The sequence below is a fragment of the Brachionichthys hirsutus genome, chromosome 17, assembly GCF_040956055.1.
Source record: "Brachionichthys hirsutus isolate HB-005 chromosome 17, CSIRO-AGI_Bhir_v1, whole genome shotgun sequence".
Lineage (NCBI taxonomy): Eukaryota > Metazoa > Chordata > Actinopteri > Lophiiformes > Brachionichthyidae > Brachionichthys > Brachionichthys hirsutus.
In genome coordinates, this window is record NC_090913.1 from 10,323,248 (window position 1) to 10,349,086 (window position 25,839).

At 44.7% G+C, this 25,839-nt stretch overlaps 1 protein-coding gene across 1 annotated transcript in view; it reads right to left on the minus strand.

Annotated features, from left to right (window-relative positions):
• Positions 1-505: 505 nt before the first annotated feature.
• Positions 506-25,839, minus strand: part of fbxw7 (F-box and WD repeat domain containing 7) — a 38,653-nt gene continuing 13,319 nt past the window's right edge. Inside the window, exons 4-13 of the mRNA XM_068750936.1 lie at positions 13,314-13,396; positions 11,897-12,038; positions 10,021-10,155; positions 8,275-8,398; positions 7,966-8,102; positions 7,321-7,434; positions 3,271-3,452; positions 2,020-2,245; positions 901-1,111; positions 506-774 (exon numbers count right to left, since the gene is read on the minus strand). Of these exons, the coding sequence (XP_068607037.1) occupies positions 506-774; positions 901-1,111; positions 2,020-2,245; positions 3,271-3,452; positions 7,321-7,434; positions 7,966-8,102; positions 8,275-8,398; positions 10,021-10,155; positions 11,897-12,038; positions 13,314-13,396 (1,623 nt within the window). The remainder of the gene's footprint in view (positions 775-900; positions 1,112-2,019; positions 2,246-3,270; positions 3,453-7,320; positions 7,435-7,965; positions 8,103-8,274; positions 8,399-10,020; positions 10,156-11,896; positions 12,039-13,313; positions 13,397-25,839) is intronic.

The following is a 25,839-nucleotide window of genomic DNA, read 5'->3' on the forward strand; positions in this document are numbered from 1 at the left end:
AATTATGACTCCCTTCCTCAAACCTGTCCGTTTCCCAGTCGGCTATTGAAGTGTTTGTGTGTGTGTGGACGCGCACTGATGGGAGGAGGGGAGGGAAGGGGGGTCTGTAAAAAATAATATATCTCTATACGTCTCAAAATCTGTCAGGCTTGAGCGAAACCAAGTCTCTGTACGAAGCCGACCCCGAACCGAAAGGGTTGAGAGGCGCCTCTGAAGAGTTCAGTCATCCTGAACAGACGTTCCTTCTCCCAGCCACGCCTCCATCCTCCCCGCCTCGTCCCGGCAGTGGGGGGGTCGAAAGCTGGGGCTGAGCGTGTGACGGTTTGGGGCTCTGAGGGTTAACGTTCTCCCAAAGGGGAGATAATAGTAGAGAAGAGGACAGCTCACTGTTGGCGATGGTGGTTGTGGATTTTGCACATTTGAGTAAAGAGTTCTGGGCTCCCCCCCCCCCCCGGCTCCTAGGCGCCTCGCCTCGCTCTTCGTCCTTCCCCTACTGTGGCCCGTCTCACTTCATGTCCACGTCAAAGTCCAGCACCAGCAGCTTGGTCTCCTCCGTGCCGTTGCGGCTGCCGACTGCGCACACCAGCTTGGTGTTGGAGGCCCGGATGCGCCACACCACGCCGCCGCTGCCGCCGCTCTCCAGGGTCACCAGGTTCCGGATGAACTCGCCCGTCTTCAGGTCCCACAGTTTGACTGTGCCGTCGTCCGAGCTGGTGATGACGAAGTTCTTGTTGAACTGGAGGCACGTCACAGCGCTCTGGTGTTTGTGGGGACCTGAGAAAGACAAAGAAGCAAGGCGAGAGGTGAAGGAGACGCACACCTGGACATTCTACAACTCTTTGCACATTGTAAATGAAACCAAGCCGGCACAACAGCCTGCCGCTGCCACGGCGGACTCACCTTGCAACGTTTGCAGGCACTGGCCCGTTTTAATGTCCCAGATCTTGACAGTGGAATCCGCATTGCCCGAGACCAAGATGTTGTCTTTGAGCTCCATGCCGCTGGTGAGGGACTGATGCCCGGTTAGCGTGTGGATGCAGTTGCCCGTCTCCACATCCCAAACCCTTATAGACGTGTCCAAAGAGCCGCTCACCACATGGATGCCATCAAACTAGAGGGGACACGGTCAAAATATCAGCACAAGTCATTTTAGGTGAGCCCTTCGCTTCTCTTAACAAACTTAAGATTAAACTCGTTGAAATGAATGAATTCTATTGATCTGTGAAGTTTTCCTTTCCACTCCCACATCTAATAGTCGAGCATCAACACTTTAAAAGCCTGACGATGCAGTCCGGGAACAAAAAACAATCTGCCAGCGCAGAAAACGGCCTCCTCTCACATCTCTGGTGATGGCACCGGCTAGAGTGCACCGTAATCACACCGAGTGGGTGAGAGGACACCTTAGAGGACAAAGAATGAACACACACACACACACACACGCACACAAACGCTTAGGGGTGATACATCAAACATTATGAAAGAGGAGTGTTGGCAACAAAACTACCCGAGTAAAATAGTGGTACACGCAGTTTGTACATTGATTAGGTGGACTGTCCTAGAATGACTAAATACATTTAAAAATGTTACACCACATAAAATTGTGTTTTCATAGAGAAGTTGTTTTCAATGATTTACTACCAAACTTTAACATCTATTAAATTGAATTACACTAATATTAGTTTCCAAAATTATGGCTAATGTAAAAGAGGCACTTGGGAAAAGGGGACTCGACCCAAATCCCTTTTCTGCAACGACAGCCGGAGCACTTAAGGTACGTTGATCACGATAACAGCCTGAATAACAACAACGCCTTCATCTGAGATTTAGCTTCCGAGCTTGCTTTTGTTTTTTTTGAACAAATGGTCGCTGAAACCAAATCCTGCCGTATTCTTTCGCACAGATTTTATAGATTCAGCTTTAAATCTATTCTTAGAATTTGGGATGCTTGATCTCGACATGCACTCGCGTACACACACACACACACACAGGCAGACATGGAATTTGTGTTTGGCAGCTCACCTGTAACGAGTACACTCTGTTGGTGTGGCCCTGTAGTGTGTGGAGGCAGGTCTCCGTCTCGGGGTCCCACACTTTAACCATGAAATCGTAGGCACCGCTGACCACCCGCCGCCCATCGTACTGGACGCAGCGCACCGCCGCCACGTGGCCCATGAGGACGTGTAAACACTGACCCGTCTCTATGTCCCAGACACGTAGCGTGGCGTCACGAGAGCCACTGACCACCCTGAAGAGAAACCGAAAGACGGCGAGTCAGGAACGAACGCACGTCTAGACGGAGCTTAAATGGTTAACGACGTTTGCTAATTTTCACTTCACAACATTAAGAACTTCCATTCTGTAAGATTAATTTGGGTTGTTTTCACTGCACTTTAAATCCTTCGTGCATTCGGAGCTCGGCAGCTGCGTTGACAGAACAATGACGCAGGTGGAAGCATTTACTTTGAGCGCTCGAGCAAAAGCGAAAAACCGACAGCGGCGCATTCATGTTCCAACTCGAACGTACGCAAACAGTCATTTATCGCCCTCCAGCAGTGTCTCCACCCAGGATGGAAGATGTCAGACAGATTGCAGGAAAGGAAAATCCCACCCCAGGGAAGACTGTTACTCAAGCTTTACACCTTCCAGATTATTACGGGCAACAATTTGGACCTGGGGTATTATTAAAAAGTGAGAAGAAGGAAAAACAAATGAAAATCATGCCGTTAAAATGCATATATTTGTTATTTAGACAACACAGATGGAAATCGTCAATATGTTATTGACTGTCTGCCTGCAGGTTGCTTCATTTCCAGCGTGAGTCAGTAATCAAATGTTACACAAGAGCCGTTGCCCCCTAAGGCAAGAAGAGCACTTTGAGTCTCTGGAGTGTACCGCTGCGTGAATGAGTGAGCGGCGGTTCACCAGAGCCGGCTCGCTGGGCCCATTAACTCACTACGAGGCCACACGCTCGATACGGTCCGTCTCGTAGCGTTGCAAGAGATGCTCTTTTTGCTTTGTGGGATTGCTGCTGTATCAGGATTCTATTAATAACAGCGTGTTTCTGACAATGAAAAAATGAGATTTTTCTTCACCTTCCACAAAATAAACAAAATGTCTGATCTGGTTCAATATGAAATTATTTGTTTTAGGGCTGCAACTGACTATTATATTTATCTGTCTGTCAATTAAAGATATAAAATAGAAAGAAAAAAATGAATATATTATTTTAAATCAGACTTTGAGAGGCTTGACAGTTGGACGGTCCCGTACCTTTTCTCATGGAGGTGCATGCAGCGCACCGTTGAGGTATGCCCGTAGAGGGTGTGGATACATTCTCCCGTCTCTGCGTTCCAGACCTTGAGTGTGCGATCAGTGGAGCCGCTGATGATGATGTTGTCTCTCATCTGGGACGACCACACTCCCCCCGTGTGGCCCACCAACGTGCGAAGACACTGACAAGACCACAGAAGAAGAAACTAAGTACCGGTACAACCCGTTACTTCAGTTTCCCTGGAGACTGTGGATGTTAGGAAATTTGGTTTTAGAGACATCGAGGGTGATTCATTCATTTTTTTTAATCACATTTGGCTGTAGGAAGTCGTAACATCAAATTCGCCCCACCCGCAATACGACTTCCTATGTGGGAGGAGTAAAATGAAAACGTCGTCATTGCACGCCTGCTGCTGCTTTGGGAATGGATTCTGTCCCTGGGATTTATAAATCGCTTTTACTTACGTTAGAAAAGCAGGTGATTCATTATCTTTGCAGAAAAGTCTGACATCTGTCTTCACAACAGAAACGCGCCCATTCATTCTCATTAGCGATGGCAGATTAGCTATTGATTACCACAGGTATGGAGATCTTTCTGATCAATTGAATATTCGTCTGCACAGTTTGTCTCATTTGTCCCTCGATTTAATTATTTTAAATGGATTCAATTGAATTCCTTTGAGGCGTAGAGAGGAGCAACCTGTCGGGGAGGACTGTGCTGGAGGCCGGGTTCAGGGTTCAGAGTGGAGCGTGTTGCTGTTGTGTATAACATGTGACCCCCCCCAACTGACGGAAGCTGATAAGCCGCCGAGCGGTGAATGGCCACGAAGGGCAACAAGCATTATTGCAGCAGATGAAAGAGGATGATGACGCCTGCAGTATGCCCCCCCCCCCGCCTCTGTGCTGTGATAAAGAGAATCACTTCATTAACTGTAGGCCGACGTGGCATGACCGAACATCCCCCTCACTACAGCGTTAAAACACCGAATGATTCATCTCATGGTCTTTTTTCCCCTCAACCTTATGCAGTAGAGAAAATATTAACACAGAAGGACATTTGGCCAAATGTCACCATTGTAAATAAAAAAAAATACCATGGCAGATAAACTGACTTCGTGGACCATCATGTCGTTTTACTTAAACTGTGGTTCCGTCCACGTTAGTCAATATCTGGTTTCTCCTGCAGCACAGGCCTGCAGTTTATTGTGACTCATGCTGCCAAGGATTCAAGAGTTTTCTTGTGAATAGACGCTTGCGGTTGAGCCTCTGAGAACAATAATCACAGTGTGTGATTAGCGCCCACTGAAACGCTGCGTGGGAAGAGAGAATACCTGAAGTGAAGGGCTTAGATTTCTCTATCTGCCTGCAAACAAACATGAAACGAGTCTGTCCCTGAGAGCGAGAGATTTGCATTGTTTTAATGAACCTGTATGGAAAATGTGGATTTACAGACAAACGCTTGACATTTTAAATATAAAAAACAAAACAAAACAATAGGAAAGCATTCAACGCAAAAGACTCCCAGTCCAGGACATGCATATGGCGGTGGTGACATCCTTCATTTGCTTGCTTTCTTTGACAACTTGGAATTGTTAGGTGCAATAACGTGTTCCACATCCGGATGGCTAAAGTATTAACTCTCTACTGCTGCATACGCAGTTATTTTCTATTGTGGAAGGATGGAGTCAACCGAGGCAACGTTGTGGCTTCGTGTTCCGCCACCTGCAGAATGCGACCGTGTTCCCAGCTCATTAACAAACAAGTGCTTGAGAAATACTACAGATAAAATCAAACTGGTGGAGACATGAAACAAAATCACAGCCTCTTTGTGCACCGACAAGCAACCATGGATGAATTCCGGATGGCCTTAATTTAATTTGACAATTTAAGTGGTAATATCCTTATCGCTAATCAACCTCAAAGTATTTCCACAGCTCCAGAAGCAATCTCTAATCTCTACAGGTAAAAAAAAAAAAAAAAGACAACCTAATTTTGGTTTCCATTCGACTAAAGCATCTGCGAGGGGGACACGTCTCCCTGGATATTACAGCAAGTCCACATGTCCTGCCATCTTAAACGCGCCTGGCAGCCGAGACGGGCACCACCGAGGGCATGCACTGCTCTGATGTGAGCAGCCATCTTTACAGCACTGAGATACGAGTGGATGTTTTTGTGTGGACGAATGACATGTTTCACTGATGCCAGAAGACAAGAGGTCCATCATCCGGAGGGTCGAGCCTTCAACCAAGACAACCTTCCCTCCAGACAGTGAATCTAATACAACGGAATCCTCTGTTAAAGTCAAAATCACATCATCTTACCCAATTGCTAAATTATGGCCGAGTTCTTTCAGATGCAGTAACGCCGCCGATTTACCCCACGCTGTGTGGAAACCTTTTGACCTTGAACATGACAAGGTCTCCGGGTACAAGCATCACAAATGGCCGAGGAGAAGTTAACAAGGAGGTTAACAATGTACTTCTTTCCGGAACAGCTCGTCTCGTCTTTTTCGTCCTGTAATTTGAATTCGCTACCTTCGGCACAGGCAGATGGAGCTTCCACTTCAAATCTCTCCAGCTGTAGCTGCTGATCTCAGAGAAGAAGTCAAATTAGCCCTGTAATCTCTCAACGGCCACCAAAGACATCGCTGATTTGCAGGGTCTTTACCCGCCTCTGACGAATGAAAAATCAAACCAATATCATTCAAGAACAACGGGGAAAAGAAAAGAAAACCAGCAGGCTAATGCAAACATTTCAAGACTAGTACTGATCATCGGGCTGCATCTCCTATTGATCCACCACGCTGTGGTGTTAGCACTGAGCTTTGGAGGGGTACCTTTAAAAGGATTGATCGAGAAGGCAAAAAGCACCAAGGTCAAACAATACCCTTTTAATTCAGGACATTGCTCCACTTCATTCATGCTTATGTTCTATGCAGGCTATTTAGCGAGAAGGCGACTGCAAACATTATTTTTGTCGTGCAACCCAGTCCTAAAAAAATAACAATGGCAAAGAATATATTTAAATGTTGACAGTAAGAGAGGAAAAGCGCATGCAGGTGCTGGTGATCCCATCGTGCTTTTCCACTTGGCAGTATTACTGGCATCAACAGCCACTCTGGCCCTTCCCTCTTGAGTGAGGGATTCTCAGTGGTGCTGAGCACTAAGGAAGCAAAGAGATGAAATCCAAAGAGGGGATTGTACTCAGAATACAGCAGCCCAGACGGGGGGGGGGATTTGGATCATCTCCTCTTCATGACAAATGTAAACAAACTGTTCAGAGATGGCTTAGCGTTGTAGAAAACAGACAATGTGCTGTTTCCGAATGCAGGGTGGCTTCATGGCAGAGCAGTTTAGCCCGCTGGTGACGTGACTCATCACAGCAGTCGCCGCTGCAGCTGTGACTCAACAAACTGTCAACCGGATATTAGTGTTTGGGCGAAGGAGAGCCGAACTGCACGCCGTGCCTTACGGGCGACCTTGGCGAGATCCGTTCAGAGCAGCAGATGAGACTGATATGTGTGTGTGTGTGTGTGTGTGTGTGTGTGTGTGTGTGTACCCGAGTGGGCGGAAGGCCAGCGTCTCTGCAGCAACAGAAAGCAAGCTCTTCGCTCTACTGTGTCCAACGACGAAACCTACTGCAGCGGGATCATGCAAAATATCGATTCCTCTAAGGCCGTCCCTTTTTCTTTTTTTTTGCATGTGTTATTTATTATGCTGTGAAATTAAAGCCAAACTGTATCTCACTCATTTGCCAAGAGAACGTGAAAATAGAGCGGCGACAAGAAATCCGGTCGACGGAGGATTTGTTAGAACAAAAGTCCTTTTGAAAATGGAATCCAGCGCTGTGACTGAAAACGCTCTGAACCACCTCTCAAACACAACGGTGCAACCGGAATAGCAAGACTCAAGCAGTCCCGCCAGGTTGCTCTTGTGTGAAAGAGTAAATAGTTACAGGCCGTCAAGGTCACATCTGACAACGGCACATGCAGAAAGAGCCATTTATTATGACTAACAAAGAACACAGGAAATAGAAAAGCAGCATAAATACCTTTCCTGTGATGGCTGACCAGACTTTCAGCGTGTTGTCGTCAGAGCCGCTGACGATGCGGTTGCCACAGAACTGGAGGCAGGTGATCACGTGGTCGTCGTGACCTTTCAGCACCTGTTAAATGCGGCAAAATAAATTTGTAGTGAGACGGACATGGAGGTCAAGACGGTCCAGAAAGACAACGCTTCTGGTAGCAACTGAGAAGGACGAGGTGAGATAAAGGGAAAAATGTCAAGTGCTGCAGGTGCACACATCTCTGAGCAGAGCTACGTGTGCTGGTTTGTGTTGGGTCACAGAACTGCTAGCTCAGCAAACACTGTAAGACGGCCAGGGCTGTTTCTAAAGGATACAACGCCAATTAAGCTCCAGCTCAGCACGCGTTTCAGTATTTATGGGAAACTTCTCAGGAGGTAAAAGACAAATGGAGCCTTTAGCCTGAAGGAGCGAGATCATCCCAGCCTTTACCCTCAATTATCGTTCAAAACGAATACTATGAGCACGTACTTGAAGTACCGCATCCAGACTTCACATCAACTCCACGCATCTCATCCTTATTAAAAAGTATTTTTGTGACTCTGCGCCATTTGTAGTCAGAGATATAAGATCAGTTAACCTGCGGGGAATCAAGTTTGAGGTTAAAGCTACCTTAGGCGATTTGAGGTCCCCCCTCCTCCAGTTAGTGTCTATCCTGTGCTGCCTGATGTAGGCACTCTTCCAGGGGCTGTGATTGAAGCCAGGCTTGACGATTTTCCTCTTCTTAAGGTGCAGAGGCTCATCAATGCCTACAAGGAAAGATTTGAAGACAGATTTGGCCAAACGGTTCATGATTTCATTTAGTTTAATTTCAAAAACAGGCACAGTCATGCGACTGGCCCACAGAGGCAGCTTTCAACTCCTCCGACAGGGTGACTGCACGATGCCCGTCTACGTCTGCAGCAAAGACTTCAGACTCACCTTCTTCCCTGCATTTCTCCCTCCACAGCAGGTTGTCCTCTGCCAGGATGCGCCAGTAGCGACACGTCTGAGCCGCTTGTAGGAGGTCTTTCGGTTCCAGGAATGACAGCACATACAAAGCCAGCTGTTGACAGACACAGAAGAGGAATGCAAGAGGTGTGAACGCAAAAAGAGACACAAAGAGGAGCCTTTATTTACCTCGGCAGGAGAATATAACTGTACAAATGCCTCATGAAGGAGAACTTTATGGCATTACCTCAAAGCTTAATCAACAATTCTATTGAAGCCTAACAAAAAAATATACAAAAGTTGATTCGTATTGCAGGTAATGATGCCAGGGCTACTGGTCGTGAAGCCAGAGCCTGAATATAAAGGCGTCAAAACTGGTCTAATGAACATAAATCTGGACCCCTGACACCAAGGAAAGAACAGGCATCTATTTGGACAATGCTGCCAACACACACCGCTGCAGCGATGAAACAATGCAGCGGATTAACCATTAGGTCAAGCTACTGCTGTGCATCATCCCCAAAATAAGGATCATTAGGTTCATTTTTCAGGATTAGCAACGGCTCCTTTATATGGTTCTTTCATTAAATGTAATTAGGATGGAGTTAAATAGCAATAACCAGGAACCCCTTTTCAATAAGGTGTCCCTTTGTTGGGTTATGCCAGTCTTAATCTGACCATTATTTTCAGGACTGACTGCCCATCGGGCTATTTTAAATGTCAGAAAATGATGAGAAAGCCGATTAATGTGAAATCCCTTTTCACAAACACCGCTCAAGCAACCTTCCCGGAAGCTCACCATCGTCTACGAAAGTTAAAGCTCCTTTGTGATTTGCCTATCCTTGTACCTTGATGAAAGATTCCTGAGAATGTTTCTTGTCAAATATCCAACTTAACGCTGTTCATCACATCCTCGCCAGCATCTTAACGATGATTCGTCGTACTTGACATTCAGAACATTTTCACAGTTTGGTTCTAGATCCTCTTCAAGCCTCTCGCTGCAGACAAGAGCCGCAAAAACCTCCACAGGTCTCACCTGAAAGCTTGTCTCTGCCAGTTGTCATTACCCGACTGCAGGTTATTCTTAATGTTAGATGAATGGACCTCAAGTCAATGAATGCTTCTTAAGAGCAACACATACCAGCTTCTGCAGATTCCCCTTAGAGTTTCAATTTCAACTCCATCTATAGTAAGTCCGCAGGGACTGCCTGCTAAAATGACTTGAAGGCACCACCCAATATAAATGCAGCAGGTCTGCCTGAGAAGAAAGAGGATTATCAAAAGAAGTCAAGTGAGAACAGGATATGAAAAAAAGAGTAACAGAAAACTAAATGAAAAGAGAAGGCTCGCAACCCGAACGCGAGCAGTGTAGACACTCTGGAATCCTGCATCTTATTGCCTCGCTCCACGCTACCGTCCCCTTTCAACATCAGCCAGACGGCGACAAGGCGTTGACTATTTGATCAGTTGTACCACACGGCAGATTAGAGGCTGTTTAGCAAGAACCCGCTTGTGTGATGTTATCATCAGTCAGTCAGTTATGACGGAGAGCAAAAACAAGGCAGCCGGTATGGGTGCCATCAAAAGACGGGAAGGTGACACGATAAGGCCTGCAGAGGAAGTATCGTCTCTGTCCTGAATGTTAATAAAGAAGCCAACGTCTGCAACGGGCTCAGATCAGAGAGAAGAGAAACCGGAAGTCGGGCACTAAAGATAACTTTACATTTAGGCACCTACCTCTTTGGGTAGCAGGGAGATGAAGTCTCGCTGAAACTGCGGCTCGATCACCTGCATCATATGCTTGACTTGTGTGGGCTCACAGCTGTCAATCAACTCATCCAGCGCCAGCAGCTTCTCTGGGCCAGTCCAGCTCTAGATGGGATAGATGAGCAGGTTTAATAACTGGAAGCGTTACATTAGGCTTCTGTCTAAAGCGAGTTCAGAGCTTATCACACACAGTCTTCTGAAATACTAGACATAGAATGTAAGACACTTTCTTTGTCACAGCTAAACATATTGTTATTTTTCCCACCAGTCGCATAAATGAGACTTTATATGGTTGGGAGTTTTGCTGCAGGGGACCAAGTACTTCAGCTCTGCTATTTCATGAATCCCCAAAAAGGTAGTTTTCAGACAACATCACACCCTAATGAATATTCATTACGCCGCCCCGTTGGGATTGCCACACCCGACTCAGCTGCAAGTGTAGATAACTGAAACGCTGCAGAGGGGCGGTACGGAATAAATGTGCCAATCTGTCTTGGCCAAATTAGGCGTGTTTGCATAATAGCATAACCTCCTATTTTTACGATGATGTGAGCATCTGCGCCACCCTGTGCACGTAGGTTTAACAAACTTGCATGTCTGTACGTGACCTCCCACAGCAACACTGCATCGCTTGAGGCACTCGCCTATTTCTAGCGGCCAACACATTAGTGGAGACTTTTGAGCACGGGTGACCAGACCCCATTAACAACACAGTGTTGGGGTTTATGTCTTCTGCAACTGAAAATGTGGTTGTTAAAGGCTGCTGCGTGGCGCTATCCTGCAGGCCACGGTTGTTTTCCTCCAAAGAGCACTGAAATCTAACAATGATTACAGACCATGAGGCAGGACGGAAAATCTGGCAAACACAAACCACCTGCAATTTTGCAGCTAAACGCTTTGGCCAGAGGTGCTGGTTCTGGCGGTAATATGGGGGACCCAGAGGTTCCTTCCCTACTATTAAGAAGAATGTAAATGCTACCTATGCGCAACATGCATTTTCTACCCTATATTATTAGTATTTGTTGTTTAGACTGAATTCTACAGTGCAGGTTCAGAATCCCAATTCCCATGTGCAAGGAGTTTGAATATTTGAAATGTGCTTTTAACTTTGCTGCAAAAAAAAAAAAGGTCAAGGAGTTTTCCTGGGCAAACACTTCAGTGTTGAGAGTTCTTATGGAAATAATTTTCCATAAGGTATAGTATGCTGAAAATAAAAGTGTGTGTTCCTGTCTAATAAGGGGGGATATACAGAATGTGTGTGTGTGTTTAAGCTACGAGACTAAAGGGAGTGCGGCAGGACTGATGTGCACAAAACAATGAGGTGTCAACGGTTTCGCCCAGCTGTTCATAGTAATGAGTTTAAACTCTCTCAGGTAATAAAGGCAAACTGCTTTGTAGGAAATCAGTGACCCAGTCGAAGCTTATATATTTTAAATGATGACTTATTTTCATTAGGAATCATTTGATTTGTGCCCAAAGATTACATGTGGGACACGTCTGTATTTTGTTGTAACTACAGAGACTATGATAATAGAACACACACACACACACACACACACACAAAAGGGCCGGTAGACATGCAACTTAATGAAGAGATGTTGGCGTGATGGGCATATATAATCATAGCCCAAAAAAACAAAACACCTGTTCCCCTTTTAGTAGAGCCTATAAGTCTACAAACTAATGCGTGATCTCTGAACAGGTATGGCTAAACCCAATTCCATGCTACAGTGCCGATGGTAATGCGTTGGGCCAGAGCAACAAGGCAGCAATTATCTTTGGGACCAAGTAAACGTTGATTAGATACAGCATCTGCTTTTTGATGAGGTTTTGCCGCTGTGCTCACCTGAAATGTTCGGAGCCATTCTTGGAGACCCGTGGGTGGCTGGATTGAGGTGATTCGCCGTCTCTGCTGCCCCTGACCATTGGCTGCCCTAATGTGGCCAAATGTAGTGGGTGTGGCTGGACATGGGACGATTCCTGTTGGGCTGCAAATAAGAAAAAAATAATTATATTATGAGATCAACATAGGAAAGTAGTTTTTCTGCATGCACATGAAACAGCTTTATTAAAAAATAGAAACAATCTAGTTATATAAAGGTCCGCGCTACTAATGGGAATAATGACAAGCTCGTTACGATTTAAGTTGTTCCTGAATTAATTCATGTACAATATTGCAGACATTATAGCCGAAATGATTCTGACAAAAACGCAGATGGAATAAAAAAAATATTGCTAGATTTAATATGTAGGCCTCAGTTTAAACTAAACGCATTTTGCCCATCACTGATCGGAATGAAAGCCAGCTGAAAGTGTGTGTATTCTGGTTCAATTTCCATTGATATTATGGTAATTTCCTGAATTAAACACAAAATATGTACATACGTAATGTTTTTAACCAAGTGAATAAATCTGCAGTTGCTGTATAATAAGGGTAAAATCTGTTTATTTATGTATAACTAAGCAAAAAAAATTACCAATACGCCCGAGGTCCAGCAGTGACTTCTAGTCATTCAAGTCTGAATTAAAAAATGTAAATGTGAATCATACTGCAACAAATCAATCCGACTCAGAAGAAACTAATTATTTGTCTTAAAGTACTTCCAACTTATGTGTTGAAACTTCAAAGTCTGCACAACCCTACAGATTTGTGTCCGGGTCCAGGCTCCTGTTGTAAGAGCCCGCAATGTGAAAAGCAGTCTAGGACTTCAAAGGGTGCCCCGTGTGTCCTCATAATGTCAGGGCAGGAGGAAAACCCATCCAGGGCGCAGCCCCAGCACTCTGGATTCTGAGTGCTGACGGGAAATAAGGAACAGCTCGGTGTCCGTTTCATTACCGATTCATTTTTAATGATGAGGGAGCTGAGAGGAAGGCTGCTACATGGCAACGTCTACAGTCAAGTGGCTGTGTTCGGTTTGAATTTTAATGTGGCTACATGCAAACACGTGCATTCATTATTCAGGTTTAGAGTAACATCTGGGACGGCTGGCTGGATGCTGGAGCTGCAACATGCTGCGAAGCATCATTCTGTTCAAAGACGGAGCAGATTCTCACACTTGTCTCCTTTTTTTGTTTTTTTTGTTTGAGATTTCTTTTCAGGGTAATATTGAAAATGTGCAAAGCCCTAAAACGAGGGGATATGCTTGTTTTGTTTTGTTTTGAAATTGTAAGATTTTTGGCCTTACGCTGAGGAACAGATGCAGAATACTACAATAGAACAAAAACCAGGAGGCACCTCTGTGGCCTTATTTGGGCTGCTTTACCTGGGATATTCTGGGCCTTTGCAGGGCTTTTTTCCTGACGGGAAAGATCGGACCTCGGGGCCATGGTCCAACTTTCTCTTCATCTGAAAAAGAAAAAGAAGATAAAAGACAAACATCAGAAACCATCACAGCACAATATTGGAAGAGGCTGTATTCAAAAATACAAAACCGACACCTGTGAGTAGCAAGTAAAAAATACATGCACGTGTGTTATGCAACACTGAGGTGAAGGGGCAAATAGATACAGAGTGCTGCACGGGGGGGGGGGGGGGGGGGCAATTTTAAGTGAGAATCCAGCTCTCGAAAGGAAAATTTTAGAAATGACATGATTCACTTAAGTAAAAAAAGCAGAATATTGCCTCTGGTAGTTACAGACTTTGTTAGCTTTATGTCTGAAATTCAGCATAGAAAATAGAGACTAGTCGCCTTGCAACAACTTTATGCAAAATAGGAAATTAAACTTAAATGATTTTGCAAGATATTTAAATTACTAACACAGAGATGACCTAGTTCTAGATGGAGCAGCTCAACATTGTGGAGATAACGGGATACAAAACAGGAACTTGTTTCACAACGCTGTGCTGATTTCTGATAATTATCCATGCTGGAAGTACATGACGACTGACAACAGTAATCCCTGGGCAACCAAACATGCCATAATAGCCCGAGGCAATCACACACACAAAATATTCAAAGTGACGTGTTCAGGGAGGGTACAGTGCATTCCTTGGTGGTGGCAAAGTCTGGTTCTCACCGATACTAGAGAAAGACAAACAGAGCAAGTCAGTTCTTTATCTCCCTCTATCACCCGCATGTACACACACACCACCTCCCCTAATGTGCAAACAAAGGCGCCTGTGTGAAGGCCTGGGACGCTCGCGTTCCTCATCCACGTCTGCTAGTCTACGGCACGGCAAGGCTTCTCACCACACGTGCAAGTGATCACCACCTCATTGCTGGTCCATGAACTGAAATATAATTTGTCTAAAGAGCAGCCGCCCAACCGTGCTGCGAGACACAACCTGTACTGGGCAATTTGTTGCGTAACGTCCAGCTGCTATTGTGTGACCTGATAATAGCTTGGAGAAAGCAACAACCACATTGAAAGAAAATAGCTTTTTCCCCCCACATTTTGAGGGAGACAATGTCGTTTAGGTATATTTTGGGTCCATTGTTGCACTGTGTGCTACACCAGAAAGCAGTAGTGGCCGTTTGACTCCATAATCTCTGGCCTTAGGCGTCCATAAATACATGTCTCCCTTCGTGATGTTACAGTGCATCAAAACAATGACTAAGAAGAGACCCAACAATTCAGAAATGCTGAACGATGGAGCAGGAAACCAGCCTCTGCTCCCCCCACCCTCTGTCTGTAATGTGCAGAGCAGCATGGATCAATGCAACAAAACAAAAGATACAGCCAAACCTCTAGTTTCTACAGTGTGTGTACATGACGAGCATAAATATGCGGACCGCAGCTTAGGCAACCCCCTGGACATTAGGCGGACCTGACCACTCATTTGAGAGCTCCTCCTCGGAACGCAGCTCCGGAGAAAAGCTGCAGAGAAGTGATCAAGGGAAAGTCTGGAATAATTGATAATGGCCACTGATATGTAATCCAAGCGGCGAGAAGTTTCCATAAACTACGTAGGTATGCGGCTTACTTCAAAGTCGTCTTCATTTTTAAGTGCTACGGTTGAAACCCTGTTTAATTGATAAGGGGGAAAAAAGGAGTGGCCAAGATATTCCACCTGTTAATCTCAACCGCCCTGTTCTTGAAAGCAGTGATCTCACTGCAATGGTAGCCCAGTAGCCAAGGAGAGCCCGGGTGTGTGCATGCATGCATTGTGTGTGTGCTTCAGAGTGTCAAAGAGAAAAGAAAAAAAGGGGGGGGGGGGGAGGCTGGCACTGTGTGTGAAGAAAAAAACCTCAAACTAAACGCGACCGTGTAACCAGCCTCTTGTTGTGTTTCGGCCTGGGAAAAGGTAACCAGAGAATGCAGTGTTTGTAAATCACCACTAATTATCCCCCCCCCCTCCCCCTCTGTCCAAAAACACAACAGATGGCTAGCACACAGAGCTAATGATATTGTAAAGACAGCTATCGTTCTTGCATAATCCGTTGATTTCTTTTTTTTCAGCACGGACTACATCCTGCAGCATCACTCACTTGAAACATCCATCCAAGCAGCCATGAAACAGTTTCATCATGTCCACCAGCTTTGCCAGAGACACAGAAACACTTTTATTTGACAAAAGGCCATTTTGGAAAGAATTGGGAATTGTTTCAAATTAATTAGTCCTGGTGTTTCAGTTTTTGTCTTAAGAGAAAATCTAAAAAAAAATTCATCGAGGATGAAAGTGAGTCGCCCTTCAGTTCTATAAACTACTACCCATTTATTACAATAGGCAATTTTACTTCATTAGGAATAATCGAATACATTCTACAACACTGCACAAAATGTACAGAAATCAAGAATATACACATTTTCAATGATATGCGATTTGACTGTCTGCAACACACTCAGCATAGCAGATTCCCTTCTATCTTTTTTTTCCATTTGGATTCTGCATTTCCAATTAAGCGGTACGATTGCTGCCATCCAGATTAATAAATGCAGCATCCGTGAGGATATTTTACTTCATGCGGTTTGACACAGTGACCCATTATCTGTGGCTGGAGCCCGAGGCAAATGCAGCAGGGAACGGGCTACTCCAACAGGCAACAGCAGACTGATCCCACACAGGCAACTCAGGCAAGTCCACTTGGGTTCAGTGCGGGATAACTAACCACTGCTGCAAAAACGTGGACGCGTCATAACCCTCCAGGGGGAGGGAGGAAAACCAGACGCGCTTGTTCCTGGAACTGAAAGAGGTCAGACCAGTCACATAAGTAAATAAATGTGCAGCATCTATGCTGCAAGATAAATCATCTCGGGGGAGGGGGAGCAGCTCAGCTGTGCGAGGTGCAGAGCGCGTTGTGCCAAACGCGCAGGCAGAACAGAATCTAACGCGATCTACAGGATGGGAGAAGCATTCATGAGTAGAGCGCAAAGATGAGCAGAAATTCATTGCGGAGCGAAATGAACAGATGTGCCAACGCAGTAACCCCTACGGGGGGGGGCGCAACGCGCCTCCTCATCCTCTGCAGCGGCCGCACGATCCGCCGTGAGAGGCGCGTCAAAGATAATGAAGGTGACAGAGCGAGTCAGACGTTAAAATAATAAGGGGGGGGCAAGCAGGGACAGCCTACTCACTTTGTAGAAAATCATTTTTAAAGTGCCGTAGAACCCCATCCTGGTAATCCGGTGCGTTTTCAGTCGCCCTCTTCAGTCCAAATGTGCGTGCGCGGTGGGGAGATGGCTCCGACAGTGCGAGGGCAGCGTCCTCTCAGGTAAATCCGACGCCGTCTCTGATGTGGACATGCCCGGGCACGTTACCGGTCAGCCGTGCGTGGCGTACATTCCGTGCGTAAAAGCGATTTGGGGAAAACCGTCAAAGAAAGAAAACGCTCCGCCGCGTCGCTGGCTTTAACCGGTCGGTGTGCGCGAACAATGCGACGCGACGCGACGATCCCGGAGGCGTGTGCACCCGCCAAGCAGCCTCGCCGAGCAGAGAGTGAACAGATGAGAGAGGAGGAGGGCGACACTCGATAGAACGGGGAGGAGTGGATGGAGGTGCGGGGGGGGGCGCGTCAGAGCGCAGAGCAGTGCCCTCTTCCTCTTCCTCCTCTTCTCAGGCTGAACGGAGGATTGGATCGCAGCCTCCCTGGTGGAGACGGGAGGAATGGTGCAGTCCAACGTTCAACAGTGCGCCCAGGGGCTGGGGGGGGGGGGGGGGGGGCGTGCACGTGTCCACGGTAGACCCCTACTTGTTGCGCAAAAATAATGAATCCTCGCACCCCAGCCAAGGCGAGCAGCTTCCTGAGGGAAATCCTCTGCTCTGCAATGTTCTGCGGCAAGGAGGAGAAACTGGAGGAGGAGAAACTGAAGGAGGAGAAACTGAAGGAGGCGAAACTGACTCAGAGTCAGAGGTTTGGACGCACCTTGAGCAAATGTTTGACTGGTATTGTGCATTTTAAAAGAGTGCAGTTCTATAGACAAATGCGTCACGATCGGCTCATAACAGGCTTTAACTGCAGAACAAACCTTTGGCAAGACGGCTCAGTTTTCCCATCATGCCCGTCGATCTTAAATCATCTTAAATCAGTGTCACGACGGTTTGACCCTCAACCGTTAAAAAAGAGCTCTAAAATTTGGAGCCACTTTGGTATCTTTATTAATTTAATAGATAAACTATATCTCACCATTCAGGGTCGAGCCCCTTAACTTTCAGCTGTGTATCATATTTGACACTTAATGGAATCGGCACAGCTTCAGCTACGATTTGATCCGAGTGCTCAGGCTGTAACTCGATTATTTGCTGCCTCAGTCGTGCATTTTCTGCATGTGAGCAATATCAATTTGAACTTTCTGGATCACTCGATCTGGCAGGTTACTTGAAACCAGATCAAACTATGATGGGTGGCAGATTATATGGGGATGCCATCCTGGTTTTATTTTGTTGTTCAGGTATATCTGAATCTTGAGATTGCCCTCATCCGACGATGGTTCAGAATCCTTCTAAACTAAAGGAATGCCGATTCCAGATGATTATCCGAACCGCAACCAGATTTAATCAATTCCTTCTAATCTGCCGCTACAATTTACAACCAAATCATTTTCTGACGATGGACGCATCATATAAATCGCCGAATACGAGAAAATCTAGTTCCCCTACCTCAGAATATGTGAATAGAAGTTTAAATCAACTGGAGAGGGGAAAAAAAAAAAGACATTTCAAGTACATTTGTCATGCATTTCTCTCCTTAAAATAAAATTTGATCCCTCTTTCACCAACACACTGCACTTAACTACATTAATGTCTGTTATCACCCCAGCCAACAGGACCTGTCAACATCTGCCACGCTAATCCGTAAGACAACAGTGTGAATGGAGCCGCGTCGGCGACACCTGCTTATTTGCAAACACAATGAGGGAGCCAGTATTTGCAATGCAGTATAAGCAGGTAATGGCTGATTGCACCTGCCCGGCTAACAATATGCACTGCTAATGGCTTCACAAAAAAATCAAAACCTCCATAAACATTTTTGTTCAATACACAAGAACAGTTTTCTTTTTTAGGTTTGATTAGTCTGACCAAACTGATAGGAGAGAATATTAAACAGTGCTTCTTGCCGTTTGGAGTGCAGCATTATCATCAACAGACCCCTAACATTTTCCACTCATGTCCTCACTAGATGTTGGCATTAGATCGTGGAAACGGGAGACACAATCACACGGGCTGTGGACTGGGCTTTATTGGAAGGTGATGGAGCATTGGGGTCTGGCAGCCTTCCAGACACTCCCAAGCTTACACCTGTAATTACTGAGGGGAGCTAGCACGAGGCACATTTTAGGGCTTACTCCTGGAAAAACTACCTGGCCAGGAGAGTTGCTGTAAAAATCTGGAACAATGCGAGACAGAATGTTTGGTTATTTAAACAAGACAATAAATTCGATTTTTAATCCCACACAGAAGGAGGCAGGATGTATCAATGATGATCCTTTGAGGACACAATTGATGAATTTTTGTTTAAGTTTTAGTCCACTTTTCACACACAAAAATATGTAATTGGAGGCATTTGGCTGTCTTAGACAGTGAAACAAGCTTTGTGTTTGTGTTTAAGGTGGCCCTAATGAGAAAGGTCGTCTCGTAGCTATCTGCCGGCTGAACCTTTACACAGCACATCGGAATGCTTGGCATGCGAGACGAGTTGCACTGTGGCCTTTCAATAGGCCGTGGCCTCCTTTGTCGCGCTCCTTCTGCCAGTTGGTAAAGCATTCATCTCCCACCCCCTCGCCGCTGAACGGTGATATTGACCTCCCGCAAAAACAAAATCCTGCCGGTCAGATGTAAATTTCCAGAGCAAACAATTTCCTGTTAAACGAATAAAAAACATTTTTCAGGATACAACAAATGGAAAGGTTCAGCGTGGAGACTCGACAGATTCTCAACCAGCCTGCAGATGGAAAATCCTCTGATGCATCCAGATACAGGTGATGAATATTCTACAATGGAGGAGCGTAGCTTTGCTGCAAATGACCGTAATTAGTTTACACACATGTAATATATTCAATAAACTATCAAAAAATATTCAATTCAGAGCATAGTTTATCAGAAAACATTTTTGTTTTTCTTATTTCTTTCCATCCACATAGCCAAAAGTATTTTAATATCAAAATAGTGTGCACATTTTTCAATGAAGTGAAATATTTTGAAAAATAACTCGATACTTGCTGAACTTATTTATTAATTAGATAATAGATTATGAATGATTAGATGGAGAAAGGACCATCTAGAAAACATACAAAATACTCACTGATTATAACTTTTCAACTGAAGATGTACTTTTTTAGTTAGTTTTTATGGGTCTGTGGAATGTTCTAAGGGGGAATGGTTTTACTCCACAGACCAAACAATTCATCTATTCATTTATTACAAAAATAAATGTAGCTGCAGTGCTACACTTGTCTAAATTGTCAGATTAATTTTCATTTAGATCGCTGATTAATAATTTAAAAGCCTATAAAAATGAATTACAGGTCGAACACCTGTCTAGTACGATTGGAGGAAGGCGACTGGCATCCTTTTCCAGCGGAGCAGATGTTGGGAGAAAGGGGGGCTTTCTTGAGTAAATGTTTAAAGTGAGGTGGTGAACTTGGCAAATAGTTCTTGGCCAGTGATGCATCACTAAATGGAGCCATGGCATTGTGTGATTGTCCCCTCAGTGGAAAAAAAAAAGAGGGCTGGGGTTCTCCACTCTCCACTAAATAGAATTTTCTCAAAAGGTGAAGTGTGACTCCATTCCAGGCTGGACAGATGCAATGGCCGTGGGGTGCGGTTTGACAAATAAGGTGTCGAATTAACATATTCTACAGCCCACCCACGCGACTCAAACATTCAAAGGGTCAAGTCGAAAAATAAATTAAAGCTCGCTCCACCATTATCATCCTCCTGACGTCATTGAGCTTCTTGGGAAATAAATTGGAACAGGGGTCAATATTTGCAATTATTGGTAATTATTTACAAGTTGGAAATTCAAGCATGTTCTAATTTTGACCTGAATATTAATTGGCTAAAAAGACAACAACTTGAAGGTCACGAACCCTAAATAAATATGCAACTAAATAAATAAAATGCACATGTACAAAGTTACAATGTTACAAATAGAGAGGATCTTAGAACATTAGAGATAATGGTTTCATTCTAAGATGCTCGCTCTGAAACAATGTTGCAGTTTCCTAGAGTTCTATTCATCCTTGAACGTTTTATAGTGCGGCACAAACGCCTCCGCACTCAGCTTCATTTCAACACAAAGGTCAGGTTTGTGTTGAAATGAGGTTTGAAAAACACATTGCTAATGCCTAAAAAAATGAAGGCTGAAGTTTCTAAAAAGTATTAAAAAGTGTGGATCTAAAAATTAAAGGGACCCTTCTTAAACTTAAAGTTTTAAGTTTCACTGGGGCTACATCTGTAGAAGTACTCTGATGTCTAGACCTCTGTTCTGTCCCTTCTCATAACATTATAGCGGACATCCAGTCTCTTCATTCAGTAATGTGTACTATTAAAATTTACTCCTCTGCGAGGTAATAAGACCAACATTCTGATTTCCCCAGACAGAAAATCAGTCTGGTTTTAGGGCGCGTCAACTCTGTTCACCCTGCACACTGAGCAGAGGAGATCCGCACTTGAAGCAACAATACTGTTCCACACCCGACCATTAAAAAATGTATTGAATCATAAATGTTATCTTCAAAGCTGGCTATACAAATATGTATTAATTTTACTGCTTTTTGATCGCCTTATAAACCTACAATATCACCTTCTAAAGATCGGTCAGTTGGGGAGTTGTGTCCGTCCCACGTGAGGATTCAGACTAAGACACATTTGTTTTTTAGCAATTTTTTTAAGAGCTTAACTTGACTTCTATCAACTTCCATGAAGGAAGGAACAAAGTAAGACCCACGTGGCTGAGCTTCGAGCCCAAAACAAAAAAGGTAGCACATGAAAGCGCATGAATCATTTGTCTCTCTGTTGTGAGAATGAATGATGCAACCTAACGGCAATGCAACTTGTCTGGAGATTGGTCTGAGCATGACCACGTTTGCATTCAGTCAATGAATTTGCTCAAATCCAAGTGAATTCTAAAGCGGCTTTGTCTGCAGGTAAATGCAACACTCTCCGAGGAGACGAAAATCAAACGCGTATGCGTCTTTATTTCCTTGCTATTGCTATCATATCTCTTGGACAGGGACGTACGGAGTTATGAAATAATTCTTGTAAAAGCAAAGGTCAGTAGCAAAACTCTCACCAGCTGAGTTCACGTAAAGGAGGCGGGGCTCACCACACCAATTCAGCCTCGGTCCTACGGTCAGCCTTTAAATATCACAATAGGCAGTGCACAATAGCTGCCATGTGCCTAGTGGCCCAACCTCCACAACCCATCTGCTGTCTGGGAGAGGAGAGGGAGTGCCCTGCTTCCCTCTGAAGCTCATGGATGTCAGTCTGTCTCACTTCATCCTGTGGGACAGCTGTATGTTAATGTGCACAAGAGGCCGGGGACAGCAGCAGCCACTGGGATTGCCAGGCAGACACAGAACAAGGACCCCCTTCTCAGTGGGGAAGCCAAAGGCATGAACTTGGCAGATTAGACATTCAGGAAACAAATGAGGCTTCATCACAGTCAGGAATCAAAATTCAACAACAGCCGAACACGCAGCCCTGCAGAGGCGGCACGCACAAAAAAAGAAGAAGAAAAAAGAAGCTGTTAGATGTTTAAGTGATGGGACTCAAGAACTCTACCTGCCACCGTGCGGCTTCCTCCTTTAGGGAAGAAAATATATGCTGTAATGAGGATACAGTTAACTTGTTCTATCACTAAACGTAAACACATATATTAACTGCACAAAGCCAGGGTTTACTGCTATAATCAAGAGGAAAGCATTTTTACTCTCATATTTGTGCAAGTGTAGGTTATTTTGAATAAATAGAATAGACTAGCGGTCACTGACAGCTGATGTCAGATTTCCCTGGCAGGACAGCCAGAGTAAAATGTTGATGCTCGGGGACAATCAAATCAATAATTCAAGGCCAGGCAGATCTAATCTTGACGCAATGATGAAGAAGGACAGGCAGGGGCGTGGGCAGCATTGGAGGACCCCACAACTAGCCTCCCCTCCATCTGCAAAATGTTGCTTAGCAACAGGATTCGCTCTCGCTGGCCTCAAGGATGCAGTGTGCTGCCTCTGGCCTCATCCAGGGATAAGGCCCTTGTTTGCTATTATAGTCAAACAAATCTAGCAATGGATACGGGCTGTGTCATTCTGAAATGTATCGTGTGGAGGCTACTAATGAAGGCTTCAGTTTCACAGAAATAAGGGGCATTGTTTTCTAAAATGTGACAAAAACAAAAGATAAACCATGTCCAGGTGTGCATCAGGAATTTCTATTAATGAGGATCATTATCTCACCATGATAACAATGCAACAAACATCCGGCAACAGAAAGCAGGAAACAATCATCTTTAAATGGAAACAGCCGAACCGCTGGAGTTTTTCCTTCCTGTGCTGGCCATGCCATCTGTCTCTGATGCACTCAGTGGCGACGATGCTTAATTGTTATGCAGGGGAGATGCGCTCACAACAAATGGATTGTTACCGAGCTTTCAGCCAGTCCCTGAAATCGTCACGACATGGCCCGTGTGCTTCTCCTGGATTATGCTCACAGCTATCCCAGTTTAAATATACAAATGAATACAGCATCAAAGGGTTTAAACGTCTAACGAAACCATCGCCGGAAGATAAAACCAGACAGACAGGAAGACGTGGCCACTGCTCGTAAATCCAAGGGGAGGCGTCGCACTCATTGAGGCTCAGAGTTAAGAGTTAGTGATATTTACTGAACCTACATGTACAAACAGTAAGGCACGCTCTCTTTTTCATAGCAGACTGTTGCTTTTCATTCAATACTGAGGTAAATGCACGCTGTCAGCATTACAAAACAGCCCGCGGACATCAGCGCTCAAGAGCAACAAAACTGTGCCCTAAAGATAATCCCTAGGATTACACAATCCATTTACACCTGGGTGTTATAGTAACATTAACTTTGTACTCCCAGGTGAAATCCTAGATAACCAATGAGACAACCGACCGCCTCCTGGTTAATAGATCTCCAATATCTTGATTATTGGAGTTAAAACGTGTTCTTGCAATACTAGAATGGTCTAGTATTTTACAATTTGCTTACATTTCTATCAACATCACATTAAAACTATGGACAATCTTAAGAAGATTGTCCATTGATGGAGCAGTCAGCATACCAGAAGTTGAGCTCAATTTAAGTGACTGAAAGTTTCTTGTTTCAGTTTGTTAAAAAATGTGCATAAATTATGCAAAGTGCTATAAAGGCCTGGCAGCAGCAGGGGCAGTAAAACCCGTTTCCAGGTATTAAAACGTGGACTTGCATCCTGATAATAGGTGTTACAGAACTCGCATTAAATCAGAAGACCGGACATAAAAATATCCTGTGACTCAAGTGTACATAAAGTCCGAGGATAACTGACAGACAATAAAAGAATGATTGAGCCAAAAGTACCCAAAGAAAAGGTGACATTTTCATATCATTCAATCCTTAGCTTGCAACTTCTACTCTTGCCATTAAGTTGGGGAGAAAGTGAACTGGTGCTGACTTGGCAGGTGCATCAACAGCTGGCTTGGGAATGGCACCGCAGCACAATCTGGCCACACGGCTCTCTGGCAGCCCCCGTGGAATCTCACTCTCCCACGCTCGTCACGAATTAAAAAGAGGCCAGTCGGCCCACATCAGCATTTTCTCTTGTCCACTGAAGCGTGCTGAAGTGCTGAGGTGTAAAGGACCCCGTGAGAAGATCAGCGCAGATGAAGCGTGCTTCACGGTCGCAGTGAGCGCATCCAGAGTAGCGCCATCTCAAGATGTTTTCCATTAAATCCACTTGGATTGTTGAATATACTCCTGGATAAACCGTCCCGAGGACTTTATGATGCAGGGCTTGCATTTGAAGAGGCCATAACTCACCGCTGGCACTGTTCTGCTGCTCAGGAAAGCGCTACAACTATACTGGGGTAAAGGATGTTACATGTGGGAAATATTTCCGCCATCTTATCCTTATCCTGTAAATCCATAAGCATCCCCATGGAATCTGCACATATTCATTGAAACTACCACTTCAAATTCAACATTAGATTTCTGCTAACATATACTGCTGTTTAAAGTCAATCTAAATTTGGCTCTTCATTCTAGACGAGATGGTAAATGTGGAGGTGCATGTACCATCAGGAGCTCGATATGTAGCTCGGATGAGAGTTTGTTGAAATCTCATTATGCATATCTGCTTTGTGAAGCTCCAAATGAAGTTTCTGAAAGAAGCACTTGAGATACCGAGAACTGCAGATAATGAAGGAGACCGGCTACGTAGAATAGGGAAATGCAAATATCTTGGGATTTGAATGAGTCAACACTGCTAAATAGAATTTGAAATTTAAGAGGGGTAAATTTGGCCGAGTGTCGGCTTTATTTCCAAAATTTGATGTACGTAATATAGTAAAATGCATGCAGACTGTTAGATGAGACTTTAATAACTTTCAGGTTCTCGTCCGCAGTTTATCAAACCCACTCAAGTTCTGCTGAGCTCCCACGGCAATTGTTTTTATTGTATTTTTCTTGATATGCTTCTAATAAGATAAGCCCATTATTTTTATGGAACAGACCCCTTGTCCATGTGTTAGTGTGTCACTCGTCATTGATTTGCCATTTTGCATTAGTAAATTAATCCCTACAATGTTCCAATAACGACCTGGACCTAAATTCCATGTTTTTATTGGTGGGAGGAATCCGGAGAACCCGGAGAGAACCCTCGCAGACATGGGGAGAACATGCAAACTCCTCACAAAAAGATGGATTTGAACCTGTGAACTTCTTGCTGTGAGGCAACAGCGCTACCCGCTGTGAGGCAACAGCGCTACCCTCTGTGCCACCCAAACTGGCAAACTCGTTTCCTGTTCTGACGCTAAACGCAATGCTCCAGGTCTAATTTCTGTACACACTGAAATGGCGATAACAATTCAGAAAACGCTGAACTGCTTTAACTACAGACCTTTTCCATCTGCTCTTCCTCCGTTATCACCTCTATGGCAGCAAAAATAATCTCTTCCCACTGAGGTGAAGTTTGAGCAATATGAGAATCTATAAAAGATGCTGAAATTAGATTCTAACTCATTTTTGCATGGATACAGTTTTTATTCCATCGGGGCAAGGTCATCCTGAGCGGCGAGAATTCACATGAGGAATAATGCTTGATGATACCATCAAGTTGGAAAAAGGAGCTCCCTTTTTCATCTGGTGGACGTAACCACACGACGAGACGGATCGGAGGTCAACAGGGACGTCCTGCT